At 41.8% G+C, this 21,362-nt stretch overlaps 1 protein-coding gene across 6 annotated transcripts in view; it reads right to left on the reverse strand.

Moving 5' to 3' along the window:
* Window positions 1–21,362, reverse strand: part of LOC143482196 (NACHT, LRR and PYD domains-containing protein 3-like) — a 49,471-nt gene that overhangs the window by 26,000 nt on the left and 2,109 nt on the right. For 4 of the 6 annotated variants that reach the window (XR_013122160.1, XM_076980478.1, XM_076980477.1 and 1 more), the window contains 7 exons: window positions 20,627–20,734; window positions 19,974–20,084; window positions 19,628–19,738; window positions 18,980–19,099; window positions 11,714–11,771; window positions 10,248–10,449; window positions 7,322–9,095 (listed from right to left, as the gene is read on the reverse strand). Coding sequence is in view for 5 of the 6 variants with exons in the window: in XM_076980478.1 (XP_076836593.1) it covers window positions 7,322–9,095; window positions 10,248–10,449; window positions 11,714–11,771; window positions 18,980–19,099; window positions 19,628–19,738; window positions 19,974–20,084; window positions 20,627–20,734 (2,484 nt within the window). In the remaining variant the exon portion in view is untranslated. Of the gene's footprint in view, window positions 1–7,321; window positions 9,096–10,247; window positions 10,450–11,713; window positions 11,772–18,979; window positions 19,100–19,627; window positions 19,739–19,973; window positions 20,085–20,614; window positions 20,735–21,362 lie in introns of those variants that run through there. The other 2 variants (XM_076980481.1, XM_076980479.1) reach the window with 2 other exon arrangements.

The following is a 21,362-nucleotide window of genomic DNA, read 5'->3' on the forward strand; positions in this document are numbered from 1 at the left end:
TGAGCCAGCTGGCTCTCCTCTTCCAGAGGACCCTTTCCTCTGGACCTAAGCATTCCCACCCACCCACCCCCCCCCCCACACACACACACACACACACATCCTTGCTCATTTAGGATTCTGGGGACAGGCAGGTACCCAGAGGTTGACGAGGTGGGCCTGCTGCCATGGTTCACCCGTCTCCTCACCACTGTCTGTCCCTCAGTTTTTACTGCACTTTAGACATTGAGGGCCTTTGAGGGGACGGTGTGGACATGCACTCACGTTTGTCCTAGCACCTGTCCCCTCAATTTTAACTGCACCATAGTATCACACAATACGACACATGCATATACACCAACACCTACATACAACACTGGGGGTGGAGGGGTGGGAAGGCCTTCCTTCACCCGCTTCCTGCTCCCTGCCGGGGCGGGGGGGGGGGGGGGGGGGGTTGCTGGCACGGGACTAGGCTGGTGGCTTCCTAGGACCACTACCGGCCCTTGCTGGTCCAGCCATTTGCCCCTGCCGCAGAGGGTGTGCTAGTCTGGATAAGTGTGTGTCTCTGTCCTTGTTTTCTTCTTGTTTCTGAATGGGTGGATGAATGAGTGCGTGTTGGAGGGAGGGGACATATGGCCAGGTTTGGAGGTGTGAGGGTGAATTGGAGTGTATGTGTGTGTGTGTGTGTGGGGGTGGGTGTGTGCATGGTGGGGGTGTATAGGGGCGAATGTAGGGTGGGTTTGGTTATGTGGGTGAGGACAGCTGGTTCTGGGTCGGGGCTGGTCGTGCCCGGTTCACTCATGGACACTCCCCTGAGACTACTGCACCACTCCAGAGGGGGGGCGCCTTGCAGCTCCGGAGTCCGGGTTGGCCCGCTCCCCTGGGCGGTGGTGGTATGGGGCGGCCGGGTGCTCCTCGGCGGGAGGTGGGCCCTGCCGGGTGGTGGGTGGCTTTCCGGGCGCGTGGCGCCGTGGTTTTGCCGCTGGCCCCTGGGGGGGGGGGGCATCCTGGGGGGGAGGCGCTCTGTTCCCTCTGGTTCCCCTGGACCTGCGCTCCTTGACTGGTGGGGCGCTGTCCGGGGTCTCTCTCTCCCGCCTGCGGGGGCGGGCAGGTGAGGGTTTCTGGGAAGTGCGGCTCTGGTACTCCACCACTCTGTGGGGGGCCGTGGGCGGGTGGGATTCCCGGGTCTCTCTCCACCCGCCTCTGGCCTCTGGGGGAATGCTGTCGCAGCTACCCACCCTTGCTGGTAAGTACATTCCATACATCTATCCTATGTTGCACTTCTAGGTTGCACATAAACACACACTCACACACACCCATACATCGCACTCATCTGCACTATATGTATTTGGTTTACTTTCTGTACTTCTTTGCAGTGGTCATTTGAGTTGGTTGCGTGTTTTATTTTATTAATATTATTATTATTATTATTTTATTATTATTATTATTTTTTTTTTTTTCTTCTTTTCTTTTTCTTCTCCTTTCTTCTCCTACCTCTGTCTTTTCCCTTTTTATTATTTCTCTCCCCCTCTTTTCTTGGTCCACCTAACCCCAATAATTATCACTTTGCATATTGTTATCACTATATATTGTTATCACTACACTATATATTATACAGAATTGTTATAATTGCCATTTAAATCTGTACATAAAAACAAAGTTGTCCTCCAAAGATGGGGGGGTGGAGGTGGGCCAAAAAAAAAAATATATATATATATATTCCCGTGTGCCCAGTCTTTCCTTGTAAGTCAATTTCTGGTATTCATTGTTGCGAGAGTTGTATGTTCTGTTCCCCGTGTTAATGTAAATGAAATGCCTCGCCATTCAAGAGCGATTCGAGCCGATCAGGTTAGGAGACGGGAGGAAACTCCTACTCCTACCAATAAATCTGACTCTCAGCAGCATCTGTGTCCTTCTCCTAGTTCTTGCATGTTACATCCACCTTATAAAGGTGTATGAACCCTGCAAACATTGTTCATTGCGCTGAGACGCGGCACGCGCAAAGTTACAAAATTCGAGAGGTGCACGACCTCGCGTGCGCCTCGCTTCAGCTCGATGAACAAAGTCATGTTTGCCGGGTTCATACACCTTGTGGAATTCAAACACTTGTATGTCACTTTCAAGGTCCATTTCAATATTTCCCAGCACAAGCAAAGACACTTCGTCAGACGTTCAAAAGACGTCCACTGAAAAGCCAGAATGAAAGTTTTTGCGACGTCTTTTTTAAACGTCTTTTGAACATCTATTGCTGCCGTTCAGTTGCAGTTTTTGCACGTCCACTGACATCCAATAAAGGTCCTAGTCAGACGTTCATATAACATGGACGTCTATGACGAGTTTTCTAAGTTAAGGTTAAGGTCCTAGTCACGCTGTCAGATTTTGAACCAGTTTTGAACGTCCACCAGACATGCAAAATGGGTCTGGACTGACCGACGTGATACAGACATGATTTTAACGTCTTTCTGATATTGCATGTTTGTTGGGATAAGTTAAATATTTATACATATACTCGAAATTATTCGCTTTTTTATCACATTATTTAATGGTGGTTTATTTTCAAAACGCCCAATCTTAACGTCTTCACGTTCTCTCATGTTTTGTCCTGGAATTACAAGAGGCTCGTATTTGTTAACGTCATATAAGTGAACTGATCAGTCAGACAGCTATTTGTTGTGAAATGAAGTTACACTTTCAAGCATTTTTAAACACAAAGCAACATTCATTTGTTTGTTTATAAAAAAATAAAAAGGCTTTAAAACGGAAATTAGCATAGTATCTGACTTTGGTATCGAAAATGGTATCGAATTTCAATATTTTTTTAAGTATCGTATCGAAGTTGTAATTCTTAGTATCGTGACAAGCCTAGTAGGTCTGAAGTACCATTTAAATGCAAAGCACTTGTTTGCTAATGCTGCTGAAGCTGGGTCAAGCACTGATGCAGCCCAGGGGAAGAGTCGCCGCTGCTGAAAACAGGTTATCGAGCCCTTGTACTAAATGTTGGCTTACATTTCAAATCTCATGTTTAGTTAAATAAACATGTTATCAACCCCTTTTATTGTATGTAGACTTAGAAATTCATGTTAAACTGAATAAACCGTTGAACACGAGTAGCCTACATTTTATTGAGCATGTTTTTTTTCTTCAAGTATCAAAGTAGAACAGCTTCCTCAAACAGTCATTGATGCATTTTGCAAACGTAAGATGAGCCCCTGGTCCATGGGTTAAAGCAAGAAATTTTCATTTGACTGAAAATTTTTCCTGGCAAATGACAATGCCAGCAATTACTGAAAATGTGGTGTAGCCTCTTTTGTCTAATTCTACACAATAAACACATTTATAAAGTATATTTATCTAAACATCCTGTGTAATGAGAGAAGAGAGAATCTATGAAGCGACAAAATGCAACACCTGAGCTATAAATTAGGGATGCACCGAAAATTCGGCCACCGAAAATTTTCGGCCGAAATGGCTTAAATTTGCATTTTCGGTTTTCGGCCGAAATACTTTCATCACCGAAACAACACGGCCGAAACAATGTGCTGTGATGACGCAAGCAAAAATCGCCACCTGCACGCGCTTATTTGGATAAAGCTAGCAAAAAAGTTTTCCAGTGATGGCGCCAAGGCAAAGGACATTACACCAAAAATTATGGAACTCGTTGCCTTAGACGATCAGCCGTTCTCTGTCGTAGAGGATGTGGGATTTCGTAGGCTAATAGAGCACATTGAGCCCCGTTATGTTTTGCAGAGCAGACGACATTTCTCAGAAGCGTGTTTACCTGAGCTGTTTAATGTTGTTGCAACTCACGTCACGTTTTTATGAGAGAATTTATATTTATCTTTCAGGCCTGTCAGTTATAATTAAATTTAACTCGTATAAAATACATATATTTATCCTCTCAGATAAAAACGGTCTGCAAGCGAGTTTAATTTAATTAGTGGTCGGCCGTTGTCAGCGGTATCGCCGTTAACGGCCCACCACTAATTTTATTTTATAATATGCATTACTGTAATGTCAGTGCTAAATAAATATTTTCAAATCAAATTTTGTAGTTGATTTATTCTTTGAATAGCAATGCCTTGATTTTAGTGAGATTAGCCATAAATCCAATGTTACTAATAATTGGCATAATGTATTTCGGTGTTTCGATTTTCGGCTTTCGGCCTTGGTTTCCTCATTTTCGGTTTTCGGTTTCGGCTAGGAATTTTCATTTCGGTGCATCCCTACTATAAATGTACATAAATGTTTTTATAATGGAGTTATCTGGGGGTCCTCTTCCAGAACATTGTTTAAAGATCAAGTCAAATTTAGTGAATCCTGGTGAGTTTTAAAATGGTATGAAGCTCTCTTGTTTTTATCAGATTCACTATCGCAAAAACATAAGCAGTAAGATTACCTGGTTTATCTTACAAAAAAATTTAATGTCCAAAAATGGCAAATTAAATCGCACCACTGGATGGAGCTTTTAAATACAAACAGAACAACACCATCCATGTTAAACTGGCTTAGAAATAAAAAAGTTGACATTTCAAATGGAAGAAATGCGCCTTTTTTCTTCAACTATTAAAGCTAAATGAAGAAAAGTCTGTGATCGGTGGAGAGATTCTTCAGTATAAATAACCATAACTTCTATATTTCACTACAAATTCAAATAAAATTTGAAATGTAGTCACTTTATAGTATGGACATGACAGTATAATATTCAAAATAAATGAACAAATGAATATTTAATGATTAATCTTTAAATTAATTAATAAATAAGTCAAATCAAATCAAAATTTATTTGTATAGCGCTTTTAACAACTCAAGTTGTCGCAAAGCAGCTTTACAGGGTTTACAAGGTTAACAATACTATGGGTCCAGAACCCTAATGAGCAAGCCAAAGGCGACAGTGGCGAGGAAAAACTCCCTATGATGGTGGGAAATAGGAAGAAACCTCGGGAGAACCAAGACTGAAATAAGTCAGGTAATCATTATGGTGAAATAAAAAAAACTAAATTTCTATTAATATGAAAAAACGCTGTAACCTAAAGATTCTGTTAACACAATTAAGACACAATATGATAAAAACAGGCGTGTAGGCATGATTAATTCATTATTTATTACTGTTATTAAAATTATCTGATACAAGACAACTCAAATAAATTATGTCAATAAAGTTTAAAAGTATTGCAACTATTATGATTATAGTTCGTTTAAATATATAAAATATTTAATAAATATTTCGTGTTGGTTTATTAGGACATAAATTATGTGATTTTGTATTACGCCTTACGGTCTGACCACCTGTACCGGCTCAAAAAAAAAACACTCTTATATTTCTGATAAAAATTTAACTTTATCAGAATAAGGATAAAATACTGAATTTATCTTACATCTACCTCTGAAGCTCTTCGGATGTCTGAAATACAGGCGGTCCCCGGGTTATTACGACATCGTGCGTCGTACACGGAACTTGGTGTTTGGTGTGCGCGGCGGAAGAATACACGGTTATGCGGCTCGGGACCGAGGAGGACGGCGTCAGGATAGGATAACTGCGTGCAGTACATTATTCGCGTACAGTATGTACCTTTGTTCCGACAAAGCCTGGTTAAAGCAATCACCCACACTACGCAAAGTAAAGCCTGTATACTTGACGAGTCGCCCTCGTGGCGTAATTGCGGTGGCTCCACCCGTGCGCGAGAGCCTCGCGCCCTGGCGATTCGCGAGGTCGTGCACCTCTCGAATTTTGTAACTTCACTTCGCCCGCGCCGCGCTTCAGCGCAATGAACAAAGTCATGTTTGCAGGGTTCATACACCTTTACAAGGTGGAATTAAAACACTTGTACGTCACTTTCAAGGTCCATTTCAATATTTCCCAGCACGTTAAACTTAATAAAGTTAAATATTTATACATATACTCGAAACGATTCGAAATAATTCGCGTTTTATTCACATTATTTAGGGGTTGTTTATTTTCAAAACGCCCGATCTTAACGTCTTCTCTCATGTTTCGTCCTGGAATTACAAGAGGCTCGTATTTGTTAACGTAATACAAGAGAATTGTTCAGTCAGATAGCTATTTGTTGTGAAACAAAGTAGATACAATTTCAAGCATGTTCATTTAGCCTAAATTCCAGCACTTTTTTTTCCTGAAACACAAAGCAACATTAAAATTGGTCAGGTGAATGTTCCCTCCCCTGTTTTTGAGGGCTGTTTCTTTATACTACCACATATCGTTTCGGACAACACTGCAAAGAATGCGACGCGCCAAGTAGCCTCCGCCGTTTGCGCAGGTGTGCGGAGTCGCGCGCTACGGTCACTCGCGAAAGTATAATCACCCAGGCAGGAGGGAGGTAACTTTTCTACGTAATGTCCGAAAATCAGAAGGCGGGATGACCCGCAAGTCAATCAAATGACACCGCCGTCATCCATCCAGCGCTGACGATCCAGTGAGAGGATCATATTTCAGACACAAAACAGATAGCACGCCTGTGTGGTTTATTATGATTTGACGGATTTTTTCCCCAAAAAATTCAAATGACGGAAATCCGTCGTAGTGACGGAGAACTTTAACCCATGCCCTGGTCTAATGCACCTGTCACGGTCACAGCTCCGGACCCTTCCCTGTGGGCGTGTTATTATGTCGTCTGCGTGCAGTTATGTCCATGTTTGTAGTTCTGTGGGTGTGGGTTGTCTGTGAGCGTGTTCGTAGTCGCACCTGTGCCTTGTCTAGAGATCACGAGGGTCTGTGTTAATCACCTATATAATGTGCGTTCGCGCAATGTCTTGTGCTCGTCTTTGTCTAAAGTTTCGTGCCTGTGTGAGAGGTGTGAGTTTTCTGTTTGCACTCCGCACGGAGCTTCACGTGTTTGTGTATTCACATTAAACGTTTCGTATTGCACAGTTCGACGTTCGTCGTGCCTCATATTTCGAGTATCACAGCACCCTCTGTATTAAGAAACCCTATCTCAAAGACTGACTTTTAGTCATTACTTGGGTAGCACACATATGAGCCATTTTAATCTAGATTAATCTAGATTAATTTCAAGATTTCAGTGAGATTAATCTAGATTAAAATAATTAATCTATGCCCACCCCTAATATATATATATATATATATATATATATATATATATATATATATATATATATATATATATATATATATATATATACCTCTCTTTTGGTAACAACTCCCCCTCACTCTTTCTATACCTTTCTACCTTTTTCTCTTCTTTTGTTTGATAACATTCAGGTAGTATTCTGCATTTCATAGTCTTACAATGATTTTGTACTTAGTTTATGATGCTTATGGGAAACTCCCCCCATGTGCAGTAATGTGTTTATGAATGAAAATACTCACTCAGCTTTTCTGGATGCTGTGACCACTGGCAGCAGTCTCAGTAGACATTCTTCTGAGAAATCATATTTCGTCAGAACAAACTCATCCAGCTCCTCTTCTGAGTTCAGCAACACAAACACCACAGCTGACCACTGAGCAGGAGAGAGACTTTCCCAATGGAGACAACAGCTACCTCCTTTGTTCAGGTATGTCTGGACTTCCTGCACTAGAGAATAATCATTCAATTCATTCAGACAGTGGAACAGATTGATGGATTTCTCTGGAGAGGGATTCTCCATGATCTTCTCCTTGATGTGCTTGACTGTTTCTTTACTGTGACAGCTGCTTCCTGTCTGTGTCAGTAGACCTCGTAAGAGAGTCTGATTGGACTCCAGTGAGAGACCCAGAAGGAAGCGAAGGAAAAGGTCCAGGTGTCCATTCTCACTCTGTAAGGCCTTGCCCACTGCATTTGTAAGGAAGTCAGACATTGTTGTCTTTCTGATGTCATGTAGGACTGCAGTGGTTTTCTGTTCCAGCACATTTGTGTTGTTGGAGATGAATGAGATAAATGCATATAAGGCAGCCAGAAACTCCTGAACACTCAGATGCACAAAACTGAACACCTTCCCCAGGTGCAGTCCAAACTCTTCTCTGAAGATCTGGGTACACACTCCTGAGTACACTGACACTTCTTTGACATCAATGCCACACTCTCTCAGGTCTTCCTCATAGAAGATCAGGTTGCCCCTTTCCAGCTGTTGGAAAGCCAGTTTTCCCAGTGCAAGAACAATATTTTTAGTCTGGTGAGGATCAGTGTCAGTTCTGCCATGGTACTTTCTGTCCTTGTGTTTGATCTGAAAGATCAGGAAGTGTGTGAACATCTGAGTCAGAGTCTTGGGGATCTCTCCACTCTCTGCTTCACCCAACATTGTCTCTAGAACAGTGGCTGCAATCCAACAGAAGACTGGAATGTGGCACATGATGTAGAGGCTTCTTGATGACTTCATGTGTGAGATGATTTTATTGGCCAGGATCTGATCATTGATTCTCTTCCTGAAGTACTCCTCTTTCTGAGGGCCACCGAACCCTCGTACCTCTGTTACCATGTCAACACACTTGGGAGGGAACTGATTGGCTGCTGCTGGTCTAGAGGTTATCCAGAGGAGAGCAGAGGGAAACAGATTCCCCTTGATGAGGTTTGTCAGTAGCACATCCACTGAGGACGACTCTGTTACATCCCACAAGATCTCATTGTTCTGGAAATTCAGAGGAAGTCGACACTCATCCAGACCATCAAAGATGAAAATTATTTTGTAAGCATCACAGTCTATGAATTCTAATTGTTTTGTATCTGGGAAAAAGTGATGAAGCAGATCCATCAGGCTGAACTTTTTCTCCTTTATTAAATTCAGCTCCCTAAAAGGAAGTGGAAATATGAAGAGGACGTCCTGGTTGGCTCTTCCTTCAGCCCAGTCCAGAATGAACTTCTGCACAGAGACTGTTTTCCCAATTCCAGCTACTCCTTTAGTCAGCACTGTTCTGATGAGTTTGTCTTTGAAGAGGTCATTACATTTGATGGGTGTCTCCTGTGTTGCTGGTCTCCTGGATGCTGTCTCAATCTGTCTCACCTCATGTTCATTATTGACCTCTCCACTCCCTCCCTCTGTGATGTAGAGCTCTGTGTAGATCTCATTCAGAAGGGCTGAGCTTCCATGAGCTGAGATTCCTTCATTAATTATTTTACATTTCTCCAGTAGTTTGTGTTTGATCTTTTGCTGATATACAGAGACCACCTCTAAAAACAGAAAAACATGATAATTATTTTATTTGGTTATTATGTCTGATCAATATTCTTACAGTTTTTTGCAGCTGCCAAGACCCAAAAAGTGGTCCTTATAGCACAATTTTTGAAAACACTAACCCATGTTCTTGTGTCTTTAGTATTACATCAACTTATACTGAGACATCAAAGAATACAGAGACGGAGAGTTAGGGGACTCAGTTTGCAACTTGTTTACTTGTAATACCGACGGCTTGTTCCGTAAGCACATTCTCTGCCTTACACTCATTTAGAAATTCTAAACACACTTTTAAAAAACATTAAACACAGTTATTTACATAAGACACTATATTCAAAACTGAAAACTGTGTGTTTCTTTTGGAAAACACTGCCACAGGTTACAACACTTCTAGCTATTTTTACAAATCTTTAGGTATCAAAGCCTAATCCCTATTGTTATGTCCTATGCATACATTTGTATGTAGTGTTTGCTGTCTGAATTCTGCATTTGTACCTGGTCTTGGAAATCTGGTTTTGACCGCATTGTTTTTGAAATACTTGTTTATGCTTTTGCCTGTGTCCCTGTTGGACTGTCTGCTGATTGTTCCTTTTATAAATATTCTGTGTTGTTGGTGTTCTGGTAAGTAGGGAGTGGCTGCCATTTTGTTTTGTGTTTGGGTTTGTCTGTGTGGTTTTTGTTAGGGAGTAAGTGTAGAACAGAGTGTTTGTTCTCTGTTGTTTTCAGACTCTGTCCTGTCCACACGTGTCCTACTCTGATCCAGTCTGCTGGTCTTCAGTCTCCTGAAGCTGAACTCTGTACTCCAGTACCACAGTCTACTGGGACCCCAAAGTCTTTTACACAGTTAAACACAGTCCTGGTCTCACAACTAACACTGTACAACACCCACTGTTAAACACAGTCCTGGTCACACAACTAACACTGTACAACACCCACAGTTAAACACATCCCTGGTCACACAACTAACACTGTACAACACCCACAGTTAAACACAGCCCTGGTCACACAACTAACACTGTACAACATCCACAAGAGCTCTTACTGGTCTGTAGTTTGTTAGTGAGGTCTGTCTGCTCCATGACCCAGAGCTCTTACTGGTCTGTAGTGTGTTTGTGAGGTCTGTCTGGTTCATGACCCAGAGCTCTTACTGGTTTGTAGTGTGTTAGCGAGGTCTGTCTGGTTCATGTTCCTCAGGACGTGCAGTGTGATCTTCAGCGCCCCCTCTCTGACACTGCTCTGATCCTCCTCATCCTCCACCTCCCCAGAGCATGCTGGGTAATCTGGACTCAGTATCTTCTTAAACCTCTTCAGCTCCTTCTTCACCAGAGAGATGATTTTGTGCTCCAGCTCCTGGTGAATCATAAAAACACTCTTTGCACCAACAATCATAAAACACTCTTTGCACTATTTACTGTGCACAAACACCAAGGTTATAATCGTTAACGAAAACGAACGAAAAAACGAAAACTAATATTGAAAAAACATTTTCGTTAACTGAAATAAATAATAACGGTAATTAAAAGAAAAAACGATAACTAACTATAACTATATTACATGTTTAGAAAACTAACTAAAACGTACTGAAATTATAGATAGGATACCCTTCGTTTTCGTGTTTGTCAGTTTATAAGTCTTGTGGACTGATATGAGATCGTTTTTTTTTCACTATTAGTTTTATATTAGCTGGCAGAAGCATACGACACCTCATGGTCCGTCACGTCTCTTGTTTAGAGCTCCTGCTCGCTATGCTAGCTGCAAAATTACGACAACAAAAGTTGGGAGAAAACGGCGAGTCCTGTGTGGAATTTTTAAAATATGACTACGAGAAAGACTACATGTCTTGCAGTGGAAACAGGTGATAAAATATATGGAGTAGTTCTCAAGAGGAAAAACCCCACGAATCTCAAAGCTCACACAAGAGGGCTAACTGCCAGTACCTTGACAAGCTAGCCTCCGAGTAGCTCCGCCGAAAGAGAAGCACCATCCCGGCTAGGTAGCACCGGGAAGGAGAACCGTAATGGACCGTCTTCACCAGTGATCAAATAGCTGCTGGTTAGTTAATATGCAGAAAAACCGCAAGCGGGCGGATGCACTCGTTAGTGTGTTGAGACTGGACGTCAACACGACTGTGACTCGATTGCCTTCAAAAAGTTTGGCTTTTCACACGAAACAAAACAGGGTTAGGCTCCTATGTTCCTGTCTGTCTTAGTCTGGCAATTTTCAGCAGCAATATTACACATTTTGCACTTAAGGCTTTTATTTTGTGGACTGTTGGTTGTTCAACAGTAATTGAATGCATTTTTTAAAATGGTATCTTTTGATGAGTTTTTATTACACAATATTTACTTTGGACTTTTTGAATCCTGCACCTGACAAATAACCCAAAGTATAAAAAAAACTAAAACTAATACTAGAACTAATGAAAACTAAACTAAAACTAAGCTTTAAAAAATTATTAAAACTAATAAAAACTAGCAAACATGCTCTAAAAACTAATTAAAACTAACTGAATTAGAAGAAAAAAAGTCACAATGAAATAAAAACTAAACTATAATGAAAAATCCAAAACTATTATAACCTTGACACACACACACACACACACACACACACACACCTTGAATATGGACTCCACGTGTTTTCTGTAGGTGAGTACAAATTTCTCCTTTTGTTTACTGTGGAAAAACACAACACTGAGTTTAATGGGGAATATGTAGCACATTCACACTTGTAAAACACAACAATAAAAATGCCAGCAGATAATATACAATGCAGACTAGATGTAATGGTTTAATCTCCTATAGTGTTCCAGTGTTCCTCACTCTCTGTGCTGGATGAACCGATTTAATCCCCTAATACTTTTAACGTTTGACTCGGAGGAGGCGGATACACATACAAAAACATAACTGAAATGAGATACAACAAAGATGACAAAGCAAACCAAAATGAAAGAAATACACAATCAGAGAAACAGAGAAACAATCTAACACACATGAACCACAGAAACCATATAACAACACACATGAACCACAGAACTAGTGATCGACCGATATATCGGGCCGATTTTTGGCATTTTTTAGATAATCGGCATCGGCCGATATATGAGCCCAAGAGGCCGATATTTACACAATGCACACAGGCAATGCTGTGGGCAGCTCTGTCATTCTGGCTGGTAGAGCGCCCCCTTGCGTCCATTTTGCCACTTACAGGCAGACATCAGTGAAAGCACAGGGACAGGAGTGCAAGCCTTCAACCTGCATCTGCATGCAGTCTCATCAGAGAAAATGATGAGCTCGCACTATTGTTAATGGCTGCTCTTGGTAACATACACTCAGTAATCTGCTATCATAAATGACTGAGCTGATAGTTGTAGCCCAGATACCAAGAGTTATTTAGTATTTTCAGTCGGATGCGCTTACTAAGGCTAACTCGTTAGCATAGCTTACATTGCAGGGTGTCCAAAAGCTAGTATAAAATCATTAACTTGCCAACAAGTTAGGAAACAAACTTTAGTTTTTTTGTAGATGTGAACGCACCCTTTTATTCGCCGTTGTTCAGTGAAACAGCAGCGCAAATAAGGAGATAATGCTCCTTATGTGCCACTGTGCGTACCGCGGCTGCAGCTGACCTGTACTTCCAGTATCACTGGGACGGGACAACAGGCGTGGGACAGCAATGTCTCAGCTACAACTGGCTCTCTGCTAAAGCTAACATTGATTTACATTAACAACATTTTGCATTAACATGTTGAACTTCAAGTTTATGTGAACATCATGGACTTTTTGTTTCTGCGTATTATCTCTCTTTACCCCTACCTAGCTTACCAGTTTGATTGTCTTAAATATTGGAGAGGCATAATATCGACTCTTTATCAAGATAATTTATTTATGGCTAAGATAACCATGTATCAATTGTAATGTGTATGGAATCATTGGGGTTTTTTGTGTTTTTTATTCACTCTATATATTTCTGTTTTAATAATTTCAGATGGCTGTACATAAATCTAACATTGTGTGGCAGCATTTTACTGAGCCAGCACCAGAGAACGAAGAGCAAAGAAGATGTAACGCAAGTGACGCAAACGCAAGAGTAGAATATTATGAACGTAACTGAAATGCTTTATTAAAACAACGAGAAACGCACATAACAAAATGAGTGGTAACATAAACCCAACACAGTACGAAACCTAACATAAACACGTAACTTAAAGCAGACCACTACTTCTAAACACAACAAACAGTAATGAAACCTACAAGTACTGACCTAACATGGAGGGTAGGGGAAATAATATGACAAGAACAACACAAGGACACGGGCGTCAGAACACAAAAGTAAACGCACAAGGGAGCAGGCTACTAAACACAGTAAAGGGAACGAAACGTGAGTATTAACCAAAACTATACGAGTACCGGGAGAATCTACAGGGGAGCAAAACTTAAGAATCAAACGAAGATACCTGGACACAAGATATAATAAAGAAACGAACGCTGGGGAGGGAAAGAAGTGAAGATACTAACAACAGACAACAAGAAAGCTGGATGTAACAGACCAGGAGAAAGCAGACCTCACGGAAGGGGCGCACCACCGAGACAACCAGGACAATTACCGACAGGGAACAATAGACACGACGGGGAATAAATACACAGAACCGCTAAGGAAAAACACAAAACAGGTGAGTAGAAAATGACAGGGGCGTGACAGACAAAAGACAACCTAGGAAACGGGAAAACTAGGCGGGGCTAGGGTAGACGAACACGGGACTGGGAAGGAGGGCGGAGCTGGACGTAACAGAAGTGCAGACTGTGCTAAATAAATGTTTAAGTTCTTTAGTTTTGTGGATTGTTTTTTATATTTTTATTATAGTATTTTATTCGTTTAAAAAAAAAATGATGAAAATATCGGCTTTACATATTGGCCATCGGCCACTACTGCCATCCAAATGTCGGCAACAATACTGGCCATCAAAAAACCCATATCGGTCGATCACTACACAGAACCAATCTAACAACACACATGAACCACAGAAACCACTAAAACAGTAATCGTAAGGGTTCCCAGGCAGGGAACATGGAGCTTTTGGTCTCAGGCAAAGCAACCACAAGGATACGAAGGAGACAATACCTTAAAGGAGACAATCATACAAGGATGGCAATGACTGACAAGCAAAGGATGAAAATGAGGTATAACTACACAGAAGTGAGGGACTAAACCAAACACAGATGAGAGACTAAACCAGACACAGGTGAGGGACTAAACCAGACACAGGTGAGGGACTAAACCAGACACAAGTGAAGGAGTAAACCAGACACAGGTGAGAGACTGAACCAGACACAGGTGAGAGACTGAACCAGACATAGGTGAGGGAGTAAACCAGACACAGGTGAGGGACTAAACCAGACACAAGTGAGGGAAACAACAGGAGATGAGGGCTTAGAAGAATAGAATAGAAAGCCTTTATTGTCATTATACACAGCATACACAGTATACATAGTATAATGAGATTGGAAAGCTGCTCCTTACAAGTGTATGTAAACTAGAGCTGGGCGATTAATCGATATTATCTATTAATTCGAATTTACAGTTAAGGACGATGTGTTTTTAAGAAAATCGATTTTCTGAGTTTTAATTTTCACCACCTACGCTGCACTGTAGGCTCCCGTAGTTCAGTGAGTTTAACACCTCCCACCCATCCATCCACCCTCAACACACACACACACACACACACACACACACACATACATAAACATGACAGCGGAGCTTGTGCCCAAGAAAAGAGCAACTAGCTCCGTGATCTGGAGTTGGTTCGGTTTTGCGGCGTCAGACGTAGACCAAACAAGTCCTCGCTGTAATGTGTGTTTGAAACCGATAGAGGGAGAGAGCGAAGAGTACTATTGTTCAGTTGTGTTGTGAATAAAGTTGTGAATATCCGCTTCAATGGATTAAACTTTCGCGAGTGACCGTAGCGCACCTTGCGCGAACCCGCGGTAGCCCAACTCAAAAGTAGCCCAAAAAACCGCACCCCTCGACCCCAGAATTTTTACCCGCGGCTAGATTTTCAAACAAGCCCAATTTGGCGTGAAAACGCGAACCTGGCAACTATGGTAGTATAAAGAAACACCCCTCAAAAACAGGGGAAGGAACATTTACCTGACGAATTTTAATGTTACATTGTGTTTCAGGTTTGAAAAGTGCTGGAATTTAGGCTCAAGTGAGGGGAGCCCTGTTCTTAATCAGAATGTAGACAGCGTGACTGTCAGTACGCAACATGCAACAATTGTTAAATTGTATTTGTTTTCCATTTTATTAAAAATTTATTAAAAATTATTTATATCTATTTATTTTTTGAGGGTGTGTTTTATTTATTTATTTTAAGTTTGAGGTTGCATTGTGTCAGTGCTTAAACTATGTTGGAGAAGGCCTTCTAAAAGTTACTGAATGTTCTCACTTGTTTACAATTGTTTTTTGCTTGTTTCTGGTTGCACTTTAACCCCAAAGGGGAAATTTAAGTGAAAAATAAATTAAAACTTTTTTTTACCATTCCTTTATCATCTGTAGTTTTTTAGTAGAGGAAAATAAATCTATTATAATCGAAAATCGGATAAAAAAAAATTAATCGAAGATTTTTTTGGAGGGCCATATCGCCCAGCTCTAATGTAAACATATAATGACGAGAACAAGGTGCAATATGTAAATATATAATCAACAAAAACCTAAATAAATTAGTGTGCAAATGTCACGTTGTGGGGGGGCCCCCTGCCGGTCGCCCCCGTTTACAGCGGCAGATTTTTGGTTTACACGTGATTTTTGGTCACGTGATGTTCGTCCCTCAGGTGGGCGGGACCCGTGATCCGTCTCACCTGAGGGTCGTTTGTTCGTCTATATATGTCTTGTCTTTGTACCAGTTGACTGCTGGTTATTATTTCCTTAATCTGGAACAATGCACGGGTTTTTGGTTTGCACACTTTCTATTAAACCATCCTCTTTCCCTGAGACTTGGCGTGATTGCTTCCTTTTTAAGTTGCTCACCCTGCCCGTCACAGAATAACCAGCCACCTTCGGAAGCCGCCAGTCTCTTTTACTTTCTCCTTCGTTCGTGGTCATGTCTCGTGGTAAGTGTTTGTCTACGTGCTGTGTGTTTGTCGTGTATTGTCCGAGAGTGTGTTGAGTCTGTCCCCACTCGTCCCGCCGTGTTTAAATGTTGTTTGTGTAAGACCCGTAAAGTCACACGGCGGTGACTAGAGCTGGGGACCAGTAGACTCCGCTCTCGCCCAGTGAGACCACCGGTACCTCACAGTACGCTCGTCCGTTGTTTGTTATCTACAGAGCGCGCGCATCGGTGGGTCCTGTCCGTTTGTTTGTGTTCTGTCTTTGCGTGTTCGTTTTGTCCTAGCGTGTAGCGTGATTTGTTTTATGTAATTCCTCTCTTGCGCCCCTCTTCACTGTGTGTGGGGAGGGGTCCATTTGAGGCGCAAGGTGCGTATATGTTATATGTTGTGTCTTTGGTTTTATTTTGTTATTCGGAGGGGCCCCCCCTAAATATGTTTTTGGGGGGGAGCTATGGAGTTCCTGAGCCACGGCATGTGGCTCAGAAGGCGCTGCTCCATAGGGAGACCAGACCTTTGGGAGGGACCCCTGAGCAGGGAGGAGCCCCTGTACCCCTTTGTAGGTTGAGGATGCCTGGGGTGTATGGACAGGGTGTCTCCTCATGCCAAGAAGGGGTCCCCTCCCCCCTGGGTATAAGGGGGTTCAAAGGTCAGGGCAGTGCACGTTTTGTGTTATGTGTTGTCTGTGTGTGTGTGTGTGTGTGATGTGTTGCAGGTCGCTCCTGGTGGTGGACTGCGGCACTCCCGGACCTAGTGGGGTCTCCAGGAGGAGACCCTCCCCTTCGAGCTCGGGGTGACCAGCGTGTCCCTGATGCGGATTGCCAGGGCCCTGGTCTCTGGTGCTCCTGGGTTGGGTGGAGGAGTCCACCTTGAGATGAGGGGCCCCGGGAGGAGTCTGGGGTGACCCCTAGCGAAAAGGGCAGGGGTCAGCTCCGAGCGAAGAGGTAGGTTCGGGAGGTGTCGGTGGAAGCCGTGGCCGCACCCCAGTGTGGCGGCCTGCACACATCCACACCTGTGACGTGTGTTGGGCCATGTGCTCCCGGTCCGCACTCAGCGGTGGGGCTTAAGCAGCCTAAGGCCAGTTAGGGCGCGAGGGCCCTGTGACCGACCGGGGCATGGTTATCGTCTTGTTGACGGCCCAGTCTGTCCAGGGTCCCGCCCAGGAGGCGAGCTAACCTGTGTGTCCTTTTTATGTTTTCAGCTCCAGGACTGCAGGAAACGGGTCCCTGCCGTGTCAGCGTCCGAGGACGAGGAGCTTGTGTTTTGTGTTTCAGCTCAGGACGGCAGGGAACGGGTCCCTGTCTTGTCCCCGCCCTCCCGCCCCTTTGTTGTGTTTTGTGTGCTGCCGCTGTAAGCCGCACATCTGGAGGGGAGTGCGGCTTTGGTGGGGGGGTCTGTCACGTTGTGGGGGGGGCCCTGCCGGTCGCCCCCGTTTACAGCGGCAGATGTCCTGTTTTTGGTCACGTGATGTTCGTCCCTCAGGTGGGCGGGACCCGTGATCCGTCTCACCTGAGGGTCGTTTGTTCGTCTATATATGTCTTGTCTTTGTACCAGTTGCCTGCTGGTTATTATTTCCTTAATCTGGAACAATGCACGGGTTTTTGGTTTGCACACTTTCTATTAAACCATCCTCTTTCCCTGAGACTTGGCGTGATCGCTTCCTTTTTAATTTGCTCACCCTGCCCGTCACAGCAAAGAAGAAAAGGTGCTATTGTGCAAAAGGGTTTTCAAACATATAAGCGCTGTTGTGCAAGCACTATTGTGCAAAAAGGGTTTCCAAACATACAACACTCAGACAACAGATAAGGCACACAGCCCACAGACAATCACAGTTTGTGCAGATTCCCATTTAGTATTGTGATGGCTAAACATGGGCTGGACAGGGGTGTGGAAACTGAAAATATGCACAAACGCAAATGGAAAGACAGAAGCAAGTAAAACACTGCCCCGAACATGATTGACATGGGAGGCGGAGTCACTCCCAGTGCTGGATTAACTGATTTAATCCCCTAAACTCAGTGGGACTGAGTGAGAAACACTGTCCTAAACACATTCTTAATAACAATCTTGTGAATATTTCTTATGGATTCAACATAGTTTGCAATATACATCATCATTACCTGAACTCAGTACAACACTCACATTCCTACATCATCACTACCTGAACTCAGTACTACTAACACTCACATTCTTACATCATCATTACCTAAACTCAGTACAACACTCACATTCCTACATCATCATTACCTGAACTCAGTACAACACTCACATTCATACATCATCATTACCTGAACTCAACAGAACACTCACATTCCTACATTATCATTATCTGAACTCAGTACAACACTCACATTCCTATATCATCATTACCTGAACTCAGTACAACACTCACATTCCTACATCATCATTACCTGAACTCAGTACAACACTCACATTCATACATCATCATTACGTGAACTCAGTACAACACTCACATTCCTACATCATCATTACCTGAACTCAGTACAACACTCACATTCCTACATCATCATTACCTGAACTCAGTACAACACTCACATACCTACATCATCATTACCTGAACTCAGTACAACACTCACATTCCTACATCATCATTACCTGAACTCAGTACAACACTCACATTCCTACATCATCAATACCTGAACTCAGTATAACACTCACATTGCTACATCATCATTACCTGAACTCAGGACAACACTCACATTCATACATCATCATTACCTGAACTCAGTAATACACTCACATTCATACATCATCAATACCTGAACTCAGTAGAACACTCTCCCTCTCTGAAGGTAAGTGGAGGGTTCATTGACTGGTCACTCTTCATGGACATACAGCTGGGTTCAGGTGAGTCTGATATCTTACACTTAGTTAACACTCTAACACACACACACACACACACACACACACACACACACACACACACACACACACACAAAAAAGTCAAAATGCTAAAATATGATGTGTGTATAAAAATGGAAACTAAATTTTATATGTATGTTTTGTACGTATTGTAAACATTATAATTAAACATTTATTATTAAGATATTACAGTAAGTAATTGGAAACAAAATAGTAATTATAGCGAATATTAAGAGTTATGTTATTAACTAAGGGATCGTAATGAAATAAAGGATGTAGCAGCACTAATTTCTCAGAGTCACATTCCCTAATTCATCCGTAACTGTGTTCAGCAGAACACTCATATATGCTTTCTGTGTGCTGTGAGAATTTTAGATATTCAGTGAAATTAGTTAGAAGTTTACTGTCAGTGTGACCGTGGAAGGTAAAAGGCTTTTATGAAACCTAGTTGTATGTCTGATGATGCTATCTGCTCTGCTTCTCACATTCCTACATCATCGTTACCTGAACTCAGAACAACACTCAAATTCCTACATCATCATTACCTGAACTCAGTAGGATTCATTTCCTGTCCAAAGCGTAATGGAGGGTCCATTGAACAGTCACTCTTCATGGACACAAAACTGGGTGCGTCTGATCTTTCATGCTTAGTCACACTAAATGACAAGTTAAAAATACATATCGTTAACACCAAAATGTGAAAACACGTGTATAAATGATGGAAATATAATTTGACACATAGCTATGTTTGTCATTACAATTTTTATATCTGTTAATTAAAATATTGGTATGAAATTACAGAAAAAAGCTGGAAGCCATTAGAACACTCACATTCCTACATCATCATTACCTGAACTCAGTACAGCACTCACATTCCTACATCATCATTACCTGAACTCAGTAGGATTCATTTCCTGTCCAAAGCGTAATGGAGGGTCCATTGAACAGTCACTCTTCATGGACACAAAACTGGGTGCGTCTGATCTTTCATGCTTAGTCACACTAAATGACAAGTTAAAAATACATATCGTTAACACCAAAATGTGAAAACACGTGTATAAATGATGGAAATATAATTTGACACATAGCTATGTTTGTCATTACAATTTTTATATCTGTTAATTAAAATATTGGTATGAAATTACAGAAAAAAGCTGGAAGCCATTAGAACACTCACATTCCTACATCATCATAATCTGAACTCATTACAACACTCACGTTCCTACATTATCATTACCTGAACTCAGTACAACACTCACATTCCTACATCATCATTACCTGAACTCAGTACAACACTCACATTCCTACATTATCATTATCTGAACTCAGTACAACTCACATTCCTACATCATTACCTGAACTCAGTACAACACTAACATTCATACATCATCATTACCTGAACTCAGTACAACACTCGCATTCCTACATTATCATTATCTGAACTCAGTACAACTCACATCATTACCTGAACTCAGTACAACACTAACATTCATACATCATCATTACCTGAACTCAGTACAACACTCACATACCTACATCATTACCTGTACTCAGGATTCATTTCCTGTCCAAAGCATAATGGAGGGTCCATTGAACAGTCACTCTTCATGGACACAAAACTGGGTGCGTCTGATCTTTCATGCTTAGTCACACTACATGACAAGTTAAAAAAACATATACTTAACACCAAAATGTGAAATCATATGTGTATAAATGATGGAAATATAATTTGACACAGCTATGTTTGTCATTACAATTTTTATATCTGTTAATTAAAAAATTGGTATTAAATTACAGAAAAAAGCTGGAAGCCATTAGAACACTCACATTCCTACATCATCATAATCTGAACTTATTACAACACTCATATTCATACACCATCATTACCTGAACTCAGTACAACACTCACATTCCTACATCATCATTACCTGAACTCAGTACAACACTCACATTCTTACATCATCATTACATGAACTCAGTACAACTCACATTCCTACATCATTACCTGAACTCAGTACAACACTAACATTCATACATCATCATTACCTGAACTCAGTACAACACTCACATTCTTACATCATCATTACCTGAACTCAGTACAACACTCGCATTCCTACATTATCATTATCTGAACTCAGTACAACTCACATTCCTACATCATTACCTGAACTCAGTACAACACTAACATTCATACATCATCATTACCTGAACTCAGTACAACACTCACATTCCTACATCATCATTACCTGAACTCAGTACAACACTCACATTCCTACATCA

The sequence above is a fragment of the Brachyhypopomus gauderio genome, chromosome 18, assembly GCF_052324685.1.
Source record: "Brachyhypopomus gauderio isolate BG-103 chromosome 18, BGAUD_0.2, whole genome shotgun sequence".
Lineage (NCBI taxonomy): Eukaryota > Metazoa > Chordata > Actinopteri > Gymnotiformes > Hypopomidae > Brachyhypopomus > Brachyhypopomus gauderio.